The following is a 14,622-nucleotide window of genomic DNA, read 5'->3' as shown; positions in this document are numbered from 1 at the left end:
CGCACTCGGACGGTTGGAGGTGTTGGTCCGCCTCGGGCCTGCCGCGCGCGACCCCGGCGCGACACTCCGGCGCAGCCGCGACGCGGGGCTCGGGGCGCGCAGGCGCCGACGGCGGTGCTCTGAAGAAGACCGCGGGCGTGGGGCCGCGCAGGCGCGGACGGCGTTGCTCTGAAGAAGACCTTCTTCGGTGCCCTGGCGGAGCGGGCGGGCCTTCCTGGCTGAGCGGACAGGTCCTCCCGTCGGAGGTGAGGCGAGCCGGGGCCGCGGGCCGGCGGCCGGGCGGGGGCGGGGGCGGGGGCGGGGCGGCGACCGGCAGGGCCTCGCGGGAGGCAGGGCCGCCTAACGGGGCGCGGGCCCGCTGGCGGGGGCGGCGGGGACCGGCCCCTCGGGTGATGGACCGCCGCGCCGCCACCTGCTCGCGCCCGGCCGGCCCCCAGGACTCTCCGGGCGTCAGGCCGGACGGGAGGTTGGTTTCGAGGGAAGTAGGGTCCTGGAACCCCGAACCCACCCCCGCCCCCGGCTTCCTCCCCGGCATTGGAGTCCAGCATCAGGGGGGCTCTTCCACTCCCTGCCGCCGAGGGGAGGATGCTGAACGTGCACCTTCAAGGGACGAGGCGAGCTGACGGTCGCGTTAGTAATCGTGTGAAGCTGCGTTATAACTAACCCGCCACCCCCCATCCCCCGACTGCGGCTCCTGCAACCCCGGGGCGCTGTGCGTGCCCACGGACAAGTGCATTTGTAGTCATGGAAATGTGCGAAACGTGACGTCTCTGGGGCTTCTCGAGTTTTTGCTTGATCATACCAGCAGTGCACTTCCCATCAGGATCCTGGGCCTGAAAAAGTAAGCTTGAACTAGGCAAAACTGAGGTCCAACCCCGTACATGACTTTTGCAAAGTGTCTGGCAAGTGGTTTTGAAAAAGAAGCAAAATGCTAAAAGACTGTAATGGGTCCCTGGATGGATGTTTCTAAACATTTAAGTGTTTTTTTTCTCTTGTCGGTAGATAAAAAACCAGACTGTAAAGCCTTAACATTTCTATTTGAATACGTAGTGCCTGCTTTTTAGACTGAACTTCGGGAAACATTTCAACAGATACCGGCATCGGTTGTGATCATAAAGAGTAATATCAGATTGCAGTTGGCAATGTGTAAAAAGCCTAAAATTGATCCTTTGAACACAAAGGACTGAATTGTAAATCACTTGCTCTGGGAGTGAACTATGAAACCTTGTGGCTTAGAACAAAGCTTTACGATGCTATGAGTCAGTACATTTATCTCCTTTCACCTTTACTCTTTATTCTTAACTTTATATATATTTTAATACTCCGTTCTCTTAACATATCCTAATATCTGTCATATTTGACAGGTTTAGGTTAAGGGACAAATTTTAAGTGAATTCACAATTACGAAGTGCACCATAAAGTGTGTGTTGTGTTCAGGTGTGGTGGGATAGGCAGAAACTTAGCAGAAGGGCAGACTAAGAGCTCAGCCATATAGAAATAAATAGCTTCGGTTGTGTAGGTGATTCAGGCATAGTAATTGCAAGGGCTAGCTGGTGCTCTGGATGTTTCTGGTGTAGTAATGGGGCCAGAGGGGTTGCTTGCGGGGGTTCTACGACTGGTTGGATGTGGCTTTTGAGGCTGCTGCAGGAAGAGGTTTCCCGTCGTGCAGAGGGCAAAGGAATGGTATGTTCAGCAGTGTCGATAGGCCTGAGATTTTGATGTGAGGGTCATCTTGGCAGTAGAAAGGCTGGCCGAATACTAAGTAGGCAAGATGAAAAGTCAAGCCTCTTGGGTTTTGAAGGCTGTAACTTTAGAGTGTATACCGATTTGGGGGAGCAGACTGCTGCAGGTAGACCCTGTCCTGTATCTGGTTACTAGGTAAGATTATAGCACTTTATTTTAAGAAGAGTTTTGAGAGAGGGCATACTCTGGGTGAATACATTTCAATTAGTGTGGTAATTCTTAAGAACTGAATGTCAGAGTGGCAAAAACGGTAACCCTGAAGATGTTTAATTGCATCTGTTTTACAGATCCTCAGAAAATTTACCTTGACATCTTACACAGCTCTTTGGCTTTATAACAGCCCAAGAAATGTTTTTCTAATGTACATTTTTGCATTTTTTTAAAAAGTAAAAGTCCAGTTTAACAGAGCATCTCCTTCAGCCTGGGAGAAATTTCTTTTCTTTGCAATGCAATCAGAAAGATGACCTTTGTGTATCTCATGAAAAACCCTTTTATTCTCTAGCGTTCTGGAAAGCTCTTTTTAAAGGAGCAGCATGCTTTCTCTTAACTTGGCTTGCATTAGGGCATAAGCATTAATGACGCAAAGGAAGAAAAAACTGTATACCTCTTCTCACAGAACTAACCAGTTGAACAGTGAAAAAATACTAAATAGTTACTTCTACTCCCTTGTCCTCATTTTTCTTTATAAGATATGTGTAACACACCGACTTACTGTGACCTAGGAAAGGCTGCCAAGGATGTCTTCAACAAAGGATATGGTAAGTATGCTATTGTGAACTGCCAATTTGGGGGTAAGCATTAGTACTGAATGCCTACTATATGGGAGAAACTGTGCTTAGTAAAATGAGGTTAAGTCAGCATTAATCTATTTTACAAGATTTAAGGGGATCACCATTAGCAGGTTACTAGACTTCTGTTTTTAGAGGTAGAGTCCCACAAGCATTAAAAGCTGTTGTGTACATTAACACATACATAGCATTTGCGTATTTAATATTATCTGTTGGGTGAAATCATTTAAATCTGTAATATGTGTGCCTCCTTTGGTTAGCCCTGGGGACAGCTAACGTAGGGGGTGTAGTTTTCCTCCTCCAAATAATGGCAGTGTTTTCAGCTTTTGACTTCTTTGGAGGAACATACAGTGTTTGAAAGCAAGTGGACATTTATTTTTAGTTTTAAAAATTTAGTCTTTACATTTTTAATTTTTTGTGGTGTACACATTTGATGTTTTATTAACTAGTAATGTTAATTATATATTTTAAGCTTGTATATATATATCAGCATAATTTCTGATAATTTTGGTTCTTAAAATAGTACACATTCCTTTCATCCATTTGTTTTTTTAACTTATATTTTCAAAATATGTCTTTATTATTTTGAGGGACTTAAAAATTAAACTTAAATTATTTTGTTATAATTCAATTCCTTGTGGAACTCTCACCTAACAAGAATACTGAGTATTTTCCATATGGAATGTACTATGGACTATTTTCGTAATTTCTAAGTTGCAGACACTGGAATGCATGTCACATTTTGTACATTAATTTTTTGTGTGTGTGTGTGTAGGATTTGGCATGGTCAAAATAGATCTGAGAACCAAGTCATGTAGTGGAGTGGTAAGTACTTAATATATATACATTTTTAAATTAATTAATTAATTAATTTTATTTTTGGCTGCGTTGGGTCTTCGTTGTTGCGCGCGGGCTTTCTCTAGTTGCAGCGAGCGGGGGCTACTCTTCGTTGTGGTGCGCGGGCTTATCCTCGCGGTGGCTTCTCTTGTTGCGGAGCACGGGCTCTAGGTGCGTGGGCTTCAGTAGTTATGGCACGCGGGCTCAGTAGTCGTGGCTCGTGGGCTCTAGAGCGCAGGCTCAGTAGTTGTGGCGCACGGGCTTAGCTGCTCCGTGGCATGTGGGATCTTCCTGGACCAGGGCTCGAACCCGTGTCCCCTGCATTGGCAGGCGGATTCTCAACCACTGCGCCACCAGGGAAGGCCCTTAATATATTTTTAATAGATGTAGCATAATTAACTTAAAGGAACCTGTTTAAAAATCATTGTGTAGTCAAGTTACTTGAACTGGCATACTTTTGGTGCTATGCTGTCTTCCCTACAGCTTTGTCCTGCTCTCAGATTTCAGTGAGCCGCTCAGCCACTGAGCCCAAGGACAGTCAGGTTGAATTTAGGGGAAGACCCTTTGTGTTTGTCATAATAAGAGTATTCTGAGTCTTATTCTCAGAAGATACAGAATATATGTATACATATGTATGTATATATATGTATTTTTTTTTTGACCCATGCCATATCTTTATACTTTCATGAATATGTATATGGACACTAAAATCTTTGCTTCCCTTGTATTGGGTTCATGCAAATTTTGTTGCCCTTTTACAAAAACAAGTTAATTTTAGTCTCTGTCCCTTCGTGATTAGTTGAAACAAATGTAGAAATGCATGTAGAAGATTAGTCTACAGTTTTTATTAATGTTCATAAAGTCTTTTTTACTGGAAGTTAAGAATATGGTAAAGGACATATCAGTGTATTATCAGAGCGTCACTAACCAGAGCTTTCTTTAAGTAAGTCTCAGCAAATAGATCAACTCTACCTTCACCTTATTCTCTGATTTCTCTTTATTGGCTGCATCTTTTTTGTTTGGTATTTACCTATTCAAACCAGCGTAAATTTTATTTCTGGATATAATGATTTAATTAGAAGGGCAAGAAGCATGTGGAGTATTTATGGTACTTTGTCTTAGGCTTCATATAGTCCTGGTTTGTCACTATTATTCTTTCCCTGGGTTTTCTAGTAGTAAATAAATATGTATGCAGCTACCCTACTAGGATGGGATTTTGTTATATCGTCTATTAAAATAGAAAAATTATACTCATTTTGATTAGTACCTCAGAATTTGCTCAAGGTAGGTTTGTGTTGCAAAAATCAACAACTAAAATTTTATCTCCCTTTCATGCTGCTGTTGTGTGTGAATATTCATTCAGATGGTAAGAAAAACAGTATATTTGTGTGCTTGTTTTTATGGCTGCTTTTGTTCTCTGGTACTGATTTAGGGTAAATTTCATCCACTGCTCCAAATTTTCTCGATCGTATCTTGGTATTTTTATGATATGCCATCTATAACAGTAACATTTTCATGATTGTTTTGTTGCATACCAGCATTTAATGCAGAACCATAGATGTTATGTGCATGTTATAAATATATTTTGCACTGTTTGAGCTAATTATGAAATTAGACAAAAACTGAAGCAATTGTGAGCCTGGAACTCAACTTAGGAAAATTCTAGCCTTTTCTTTGAGATTTGTACCTCTGGCATTTTAGGTTTTTGACAGAGCTTCAGACTAAGAAATGATGATAAGAAAGAAATATAGACTAAATACTCTTTTACCTTTATTTTTTGCACCAAAATTAAGGTTTATATTTGCTATACTTGCAAGTTTATGAAAGGTAAATGTGAAAAATAAAACACTAGGTAGCTGGATCTACTAAAAGAAAGTGATGTGAACTATTAAACATGACTAGCATTTTATCGTGTTTTACCAAGGCCTTGCCCCTAGTGTGCAGTGTGATATTCTCTTTGAAAACTTTCTGCGTGGTGTAGATAAACAGATCACAGTTTCCCAGTTGTTTCATCAGCCTGTAGAACGAGCGTTAGGGGGCAGGGTTGGCGGGGTTTCATTACTGTTGGCAATATTTCAGAAATGTTCTTTAAAAACAGGGCCAATCAGAAATGTTTTTTCTTGACAGTTCATAGATTGACAGTGACAGGTGTTGAGTGCTTCCCCCAGAAGGAGATCTATTTCTAATTGCTTATTGTCATCTGACTGAGGGACACCTAACTGGGAGGAGGATATATTTTAAGGCATTCATAGTAACTATTTGACAGGGAAGAGGGATAAGTTACAGCATTCCATTTTCTTGTGAAAAATGGGTATTTTCAATTATTGAAATTGTTTATGCTGATAGTCTTACGGATAGTTTTGTGGACAAAAGCAATAAAGTTTTTATAACAGTGTGAATGTACTTAATGCCAGTGAACTGTACACATAAAAATGGTTAAAATGGTAAATTTTATGTTAAGTGTATTTCACCACAATAAAAATAAGGCTTTTTAATGCAATAAAGTTCTGGCCCTATTAAAAGGGGGCAATCTAGGGCTTCTAGTGTTTGGGGATTTTTAAGGACTTTAAAGTTAACTAATAGTTCAAAAGGTATGATAGAGAACTGATAGTCTTTTTCATGTCATGAAAGTACATATTTAAGATTCAATATTTTTGTCTTTTTAGAAAAGGCATTTATTTTCAGTAAAGATATTTTTCTTTTAAAAGAGAGATTCCCATTTAGTAAGAGAGTATATGGCACAGAAATATCAGTAAGAGAGGTGGAGTAATGGGAAGATGCAAGACTGGTTAAAATATTTAGAGATTGGAAAGAAGGAAATAAGTTGCTGCAGAGTAGGGCTGTGGTAAAAAGTAAGTTGTGTTGGTTTCTGCTACATTGAACATTACTTTCTGGAATGAATATTTTCTATCTGATGAGCTGATTTTAAAGTAATTATTTTTTCTTACCAGGAATTTTCTACTTCTGGTCATGCTTACACTGATACAGGGAAAGCATCAGGCAACCTAGAGACCAAATACAAGATTTGTAACTATGGACTGACCTTCACCCAAAAGTGGAACACAGACAATACTCTTGGGACAGAAATCTCTTTGGAGAATAAGGTAAGAGAGCGTTGAAAGTTATCTGTAGGGTAAAGTTATCTTGGGGATAAAATGATGAACAAATCCCAAATATAATCTGAATGAGATCTTGCACCCTGTCTAGTTTTCGTATTTTTTCTCTGCATGTGGCCTTCTGTGGTATGTTTTATGTTTTTAGAAAGTAAGGTTTTGTTGCTGCATACATAATTATGATATCTTTTGTTCTGACCAGTTCTATAATACTTACTGTTATACAGCTGAGCCTCTCCTGAGTAGACCAAGCTATTTGTAGTGATGTAATTTAATTTTGTTTTTTAATCATTGCAAAATTGACTCCACAGAAAAATGTTTCTAAAATTCTTTAATGTTTTCAAAGAGAAAATCTTTCAGCAGTTATTTGTCAAGTGCCTGCTACATTCAGGGCACTATTTTTTGAAGTATGTTTATTTGCACATCACCATATATAGATAATGCATATGTATGTATAGCTAAATAAATTACTTAGGTTGGCTTGTTAAATGTCCAGTTATAATAATTTCAAGAGGATATCACAGTTATTTTGCTGTATTGGGATTTTGTGGTTTTGTACTCTGATTTACATTATTGGCTGTAACAGGATTTGACCTATATGTTTTAGCCTTTTTTTGGGTGAGAGAATCATGATGAAGCCTGGGGGTGAGGGGAGTGGGATAGGGGGCAGGGAAGGAAGAAGAGGCAATTTATTAAATCATTTAATATTTGGCTTTCTTTAATGACTTTCTTGTTTGTTAGAGAGGAAGTTAGAGAAAACTTTAGAATTGGTTTTTCAAGTCAAGAAAAGAATTAAAAATAGCTGATTGTTAATTTGAAATCTTTATTTTTCAGTTGGCTGAAGGGTTGAAACTGACTCTTGATACCATATTTGTACCGAACACAGGGTAATTATCCCAACCCCATTTTCTGAAATGGTCTTGTGGCTTGAAGGGATAGAGAGGTCTAGGGCAGGGAACTGCAGGAGGAGCTCTGGAGGTGAGGGGCACAGAGACCTGTGTGTGCAGGAGAGAGGGAGGGACACTCCCTGAGGACACTCCCTATGTGACACTCAAAGAGGCACATAGTAGAAAAAATTTAGGAGCTAGAGGGGTCTGAGACGAGATATTTTTTAAGCTGTCCTGAAGATTCATGGATGTTATGTCTTGCTGAGAAGTTAACATCTTAAGAGAAGAGTGTAGTCTCCTGGCACCAGAACACTGCAAAGAATAGTTCTGCTTACTTGATTTCTTAGCCTTTATAAATCCCCCAACTTCTCTGACTCAGTTTTTTCATCTGAAAAATGGGGATTATGTTGTTTCCTACCTGCCTCTCTCTAAAGGACAGGTGCTTGATGGGGGCCACGTGGCATTTCTCCTCCAATGTAACAGCAGGCGTGTCCTTCCTGCTACACACCTGTGTTGTCTTCAGGACAAGCGCAGGACTATTAAGAACTGATTTCGTGTTTTCAGTATTGTCCTTCAAAAATGTACACTTCTGTTCCATCCATCTAACATTGTCCAGGGAGAAAACACTGGCCTAAGGAAAATAAATATGCTTATTAAAAAAAATAGTACACTTCTCTCTATGACAGGTTAATAGTTTAGAAGTTTGTTGGGCGTTACCTTTTGTAGCATTTGGAAACATTTAAAGAAATTTGGTTTCTTGTGTGTCTGTATACATACACATTCAGATTATTAATTTGGTACTGAAATATCTTACACCTTTTTATACTTATGCTTTCATGAAATTAATCATGAAATATCCTATTCATTTGAACTTACAGTGAGGAATAAGTAAAAAGTAGTACATGTATTTCTAATCCTAACAAAATTACATTTGTAGAGCTGTCATTTGAAACATTTTTACTGTATATGTGCCACCTGCCAAAACAGTATTTACATTGTGGGAGAGGAGGGATCTTACTCTAAAGATTTCTGGACAGCAGTGAAAACTTGTGCTGTTTTCATTGTGTTGTTTTTGTTTGTTGTTTTTTACAGAAAGAAGAGTGGGAAATTGAAGGCCTCCTATAAACGGGATTGTTTCAGTCTTGGCAGTAATGTTGATATAGATTTTTCTGGACCAACCATCTATGGCTGGGCTGTGTTGGCCATTGAAGGTTGGCTTGCTGGCTATCAGATGAGTTTTGACACAGCCAAATCCAAACTGTCACAGAATAATTTCGCCCTGGGTTACAAGGCTGCAGACTTCCAGCTGCACACTCACGTGTGAGTGTTCATAGTTGAGAGTTCCTCCTTTAGCGCCGGCATGGTCGCGCAGAAGGGTGGTAGCCATTAGCATGTTGAGAAGGTTGGGAGGGGTGGCGCGTGCGTGCAGTCATGCCTTGGTGGACTCCAGCCTGACTGTGCTGCTTACGGTCGGCAAAGCGCTGCAGAGCTTAGTGCACTTGGCGCTAGTGCTGTGCTGCTGGCGGCTGCTGGCCTCTGAGCCTGTACCCCAGCCACTGGGATGGAGGGAGCCCGGGGCAGGGGTCACCTCCTGATAGAAGGGATCCTTTGGAGGCGTTCCTGCTTCCTCTGGTTCCCTGTTCATCTTGGCAGTTTCTAGAAGCAGGTCTGTTAGGATCATGAACAGCCCCCTAGTTGATCTGAGCGTCCTGGAACATCCCCGGTGTAATTCTGTGGAGGTTTTCAGGTACCCTGGTCAGAACCCAGTTAACCTGGGTTGTATTCAGAAGTAGCGGAAGTCCTCAGAGCAGTCCTGGGTTCAAGTCTGTAGGCTGCAGCCTGTTGGTTACATGAATTTGAACTTTTTTTTTTTTTTTCTAAATGACGACTGCTCCTTTGGCTGTGTTGGGTCTTCGTTTCTGTGCAAGGGCTTTCTCCAGTTGCGGCAAGCGGGGGCCACTCTTCATCGCGGTGCGCGGGTCTCTCACTATCGCGGCCTCTCTTGTTGCGGAGCACAGGCTCCAGACGCGCAGGCTCAGTAATTGTGGCTCACGGGCCTAGTTGCTCCGCGGCATGTGGGATCTTCCCAGACCAGGGCTCGAACCCGTGCCCCCTGCGTTGGCAGGCGGATTCTCAACCACTGCGCCACCTGGGAAGCCCTGAATTTGAACTTTTAAACTGTATTTTATGTCTTGGCCTACTGGGCACTGCTGCTGTCCCAGGTAGAAAAGCAGAGGATCAGCTCTGTGTTTCTGAAGTGTTGCAGATTGCTTTCCACTAGACACTCTATTCCACTTATGGTGACTAAAATAAAGTCACTAGTGGTGTAGAAAGAGGCATTGAAATTGATGAAACAGTATTATGAAAACTCAGGGACTGACTTCTGGGGTGGTCTGAAGGAGTACGTTGCGTGCTTCCCTGGGGCCATGCACTGTAGCTATTGTATGGGGGCGCTTCTAATGCGAAGACTGTGTTTTCAGTGAAATCCAGAATTGGCTTGTACCACTATATATTTTTTTTCATAGAATCTTTATGTAACTCTACTTTGAAGTTTCTAAATACTGTGAACATCTCAGAGACATACAGATCATATTTACTTGAGGTGTCTGCCTTTGTGCATAATTGAATTGTGTCTAAGAAATTCATATCACGTGGAAGAGCCAAGTAAATGAATCAGATGTTACTATGCTTTAATTAGGTGGTTATAAATTACATAACTGTTTTGTTTGGAAGTCAGTTATGCTAGAAGTTTGCTGAAGTCTGTAGCTGTAAAATAAGACCCTGATTTAGATAGTCTTAGAATTTGTTTCCATATTGTAACAAACTAGATATTTATGACTTTTCTTATGCTGTGAAAACAGGAACGATGGCACTGAATTTGGAGGGTCGATCTACCAGAAGGTGAACGAGAAGATCGAAACATCAATAAACCTCGCGTGGACAGCTGGCAGTAACAACACCCGTTTCGGCATCGCCGCTAAGTACAAGCTGGATTGTAGAACTTCTCTATGTGTAAGAATGTGCTGCAGATTGGGTCTGCTCTTAGGGTTTCGTCTAAGTCGTAAATGGATGCTGTGATGTGGTTGTAGTTTGCATGTTCTTTATTAACTTTGAGCTAGTCACTGTGTAGTGAAAAGAGCATACACCTGAAGTCAGGAACTGTGGGTTCTAATCTTAGTTCCTCCTGTATTTGTTGTCTGACCTTCTCAAGTCATTTTATCTCTTTGGCCTCAAAATTTTCTTATCTATAAGTTCCTGGGTTTCGATTACTATTCCTGTTGCCATTGGTAATTCTTGCTAATAACACTAATTGAGCTCTTAAATTTCAGGTCCCGTGCTAAGACTTTATGTGTATTATCTCATTTAACCCTCACAACTACTCTATTTGGTGAGTAGTATTACCCTCATCCCCATTTTATAGATGAGGGAGCTGAGACTTAGAGAGGTCAGGTAACTTGCCCAAGGTCACACAATAAGAGACAGTGCCAAGATTTGATCCCAGATCTGTCTGTCACCAGAGTTCATGCTCTTACCACTGTCAGAGGTTGTAAAACTGGTAACTCAAAAGAATTCAGTTCACAGGAGGGATGTTTGGCTGCACAGTGTTTTAAAATTTTGCTCGAGGCCTTTAAGCATGCATTTTCAAGGTCCCCTCTGTCCCCTACTGACTTCTTAAAACATTTATCTTTTATTAATTAAGTTTTCAGTTTTACTAATTCTGGATTGGTCCTAAGATGTTTCAGCTTTGGAAATCTGATGCATGGAGTGGTTGTGTTGGACTTATATATGAAATTGATTGTTTTCTAACTGTTTCTATTTCATCTCCTAATCTTAGGCTAAAGTGAATAATGCCAGCCTGATTGGACTGGGTTATACTCAGACCCTTCGACCAGGTGAGTAAAGGAGTGAATAACTATGGGCTTGGGGTAGAAGGTGATTGAGGAATAATGAAAATAACCTACAGACAACCTGCAATCACTTTAGGTTGATTCAGACCGTTTTGTAACATTTGGTTGTTCGAAGTAAAACAGATTAAGCACTTTTGTTTAAAAAAATGTTTTTGTACAGTAAGTTCCCTACATATGAACGAGTTCCATTCCAAGAGCGCGTTTGTAAGTCCAATTTGTTCGTAGGTCCAACAGAGTTAGCCTAGGTACCCAGCTAACACAATTGGCTATATAGTACTGTACTGTAATAGGTTTATAATACTTTTCACACAAATAATACATAAAAAAACAAGCACAACAAATAAAACATTTTTAATCTTACAGTGCACTACCTTAAAAAGTACAGTAGTACAGTACAACAGCTGGTACACAGGGGCTGGCATCGAGTGGACAGGCAAGAAGAGGTACTGACTGGAGGAGGGAGAGGAGGTGGGAGATGGTAGAGCTGAAGGATCGTCAGCAATAGGAGACGGAAGGCAAGCTGCAACTTCACTCATGGCTGATGTTGATGGCACAGGTTCTGGCTCCTTGCTGGATTCAATTCTGTCTACCCTCTTGAAGAAATGATCCAGTGATGTCTGGGTAGTACTGTACCAGCTACATCACCGCTGCTTTTATGCTTGCTTCTGGACATCCTGGGCTTGAAATAGAGATACCGTACTACTGTACTCTATACAGTACAGTAAAGTACACAAAAGCACAACCACTTGTAAAGGATGCACACATGTGACAGTGTATGCCAGACACATGAACTAACTTACATGACTGGACATGTGAACACACGTTCGCATCTTTGAAAGTTCACAACTTGGAGGTTTGTATGTAGGGGACTTACTGTATTCCTAATAATAACTTGGTTACTGTGGCTTGTGAGTTTGGTTGATCACTCATCATTCTTAACCCTGAACGCCAAATAAAGTGTGCCGTGACTGTGCTTTACAGATCGGGTGGCTGTGGATAACCTGGCGTCGCGTGAGTAACAGATGTGATCCCATAGCCAGCTGTAACCCATGCCACTGACTCCACCCGTTGCTTCTAGGAAATGCAGATCTGATGGTAACGCTTGTTACAAGTGACTGTGGTGTTTGCTTCTTCCTAGGAGTGAAACTGACCCTGTCAGCTCTAATCGATGGAAAGAACTTCAATGCAGGAGGGCACAAGGTCGGGCTGGGATTTGAACTAGAAGCTTAATGTGGTTTTGAATAAGCATCAGCTTTGTCCCTGGAGGTGAAGAGAAATGAACCCACTATGTTTTGGCCTTAAAATTCTTCTGTGAAATTTCAAAAGTGTGAACTTTTTATTTTTCCAAAGAATTGTAATCCTCCTCACACTGAAGCCTAGATATCGAGTCCAGCCTAAGGGAGGTGTGCTTGAAGGCATGCCCAGAAGTTGTCACATTTGTGCCACATTTCAGTTCAGTTCCGCAGTGTTATTTTCAGTGTGTTGCTCAGCGACAGTGTAGTGTCATGTTACAGAGGAGATGACCCGACCCTCCAGTTGTCCATCACGTCCTGCATGTCCCACACCACTTTTCCATGACCTTGTAATATATTGGCCTCTGTGCGGCAGTGGAATCTTTCGTTTTGCATCAGAGTAAAATAAAATAAACCCATCACATTTGGAACATAATTGCTCATCTCACTTGCCAGTTTCTTGTATTTGGTGTGATTGATTTTGTTGTGGAAAACACTCATCTGTGGGATTTGTGTCTGAATCATCTGTGCTGCCGCCCGTCCCCGCCACTCTTGTTTACCGCCCTCCTGCTGCTCTTCTGCGGTCAGGCCGAGTTGTCAAACAGTGCATTTTGTTCTGGGGGGTTAGAAGCACATCTGCTGAGGTCCTTGCTACCTGTTGCAGTATGAGAGACTATATCCTGTTGGTAGTTTTGTAAAGCTGCTGAGGGAGAGTGAGCGTGTGAGTGGATGAAAAGAGGGCAAAGGAAAGAGTACAACTGGGGGAAACGCTGCCAGGGAGAGGCTGGTGGAGGGGTCACAGCTGGACGGGGTGCATCCGTGGCCCCCCCGGGCCTCAGGACAATGCCTTTGATGACTAGATCTAGAAGAATGATGGCCAGAGGATGGAAATAGCAGTTTAGAAAAGAAATGAGTAGACTGTGATGTCTTCAGGGCTTACTGGTAAATCATCTTTCTCAGAGTAGAGCTCCTTTTGAAAATCTTTTTTTTTTTTAACAAAATATGTGCTGGTTGCTACAGATTCAGTCAGTGTAGACATAAATAAAAGTGAAAATTCCCATTCCTCTCTCCAGTCCCTCTTTCTTCCACTGCCACTAATAGCTTGGCATATATCCTTGCGATATTTTTCAGTGTCTTTAGAGATCACATAAATATCTATCTATATATATAAAATGTTAAAATGCGTATCTTGTCTTGCAACATACTTATAAAGTTAACAGCAGAGTCCTCTTTCTGTTTGTATAAATATGCCTCATATTTTTTATTTTTATACTTTTGTATAAATGTGGCATTTATTTATTCCCCTTTTTCCTGTATCCAGTCTGCTTTACAAAGAGTGCTGCATTGAATATCTTTGTCCGTGTATCTTTGTCCACTTCCGTGAGTATTCCCATGGCAGCACGGCCCAGTAGAACTTTCTGTGATGATGAAAACGAGGTATGTCTGCACTGCCCCACACGGCAGCCACTAGCCATGCGAAGCTGTCGAGCACTTGAAATGTAAGTAGGTCAGTGGAAGAACTCAGTTTTTCGTTCTATTTCATTTAAATTACTTTTAAAATTGAATAGCCACATGTACAGTAGGGGCTGTTGTATGAGAGGTGCAGGTCTACGGGATCGGTTTCTGCAAGTGAGATTGCTGAGTCATAGGTTGTGCACATTAGGTAAGTAGTACAAAATCGCCCTTCAGAAATTTTGTACCAATCTGTGTTTCTACCAGTGGTGGTGAAGAGTACCCATTTCCCCATATCCGCAAAAACGCTGAATGTTACCAGACTTCAAGATTTTTACCAGTTTTAGAGGTGAAAAATGATATCTTGCTTTAATTACATCTCCCTAATGGCCAGTGAGATGGAGCTGTTTTCGTGTGTTTACTAATCATTTGTAATTCCCTGATTTGCCTGTTCAAGTTCCTTGCTCAGCTTCCAAATGAGTCATCTTAAAAACAACTGGACACGATTGCTTTTGGAAAATTTCAGTGTTGCAAGGTATTTCCCTACCACCACCAAAGATTATCTTTAGTAGAATCCAAATTCCAACCACCACTTCTTATGTCAGAAGATATCTGTGATACCAGCCACATGATACAGTTTTATCTCCTCACTGTCTTTGTGG

The 14,622-nt window shown here is 41.5% G+C and overlaps 1 protein-coding gene across 3 annotated transcripts; it reads left to right on the top strand.

Moving 5' to 3' along the window:
- Positions 1-22: 22 nt before the first annotated feature.
- On the top strand, positions 23-12,944 carry VDAC3 (voltage dependent anion channel 3). Of its 3 annotated transcripts, none has more exons than XM_082374745.1 (10): positions 23-245; positions 2,433-2,501; positions 3,307-3,356; positions 6,320-6,472; positions 7,316-7,368; positions 8,461-8,688; positions 10,230-10,380; positions 11,204-11,261; positions 12,258-12,287; positions 12,415-12,944. In XM_082374745.1, the coding sequence occupies exons 2-10, from the start codon at positions 2,435-2,437 to the stop codon at positions 12,504-12,506; spliced, it is 882 nt and encodes a 293-aa protein (XP_082230871.1). In that variant the 5' UTR covers positions 23-245; positions 2,433-2,434; the 3' UTR covers positions 12,507-12,944. The 3 variants fall into 3 exon arrangements, with proteins under 3 accessions (XP_082230871.1, XP_082230873.1, XP_082230872.1); XM_082374746.1 differs by lacking the exon at positions 23-245 and adding an exon at positions 361-841; XM_082374747.1 differs by lacking the exon at positions 12,258-12,287 and having other exon boundaries at positions 72-245.
- Positions 12,945-14,622: the final 1,678 nt, after the last annotated feature.

Source organism: Balaenoptera borealis (genome assembly GCF_965194805.1).
Source record: "Balaenoptera borealis genome assembly, chromosome: 21".
NCBI lineage: Eukaryota > Metazoa > Chordata > Mammalia > Artiodactyla > Balaenopteridae > Balaenoptera > Balaenoptera borealis.
Note: the sequence above shows the minus strand (reverse complement) of the source record. Positions and strands in the feature narration are given on the sequence as shown.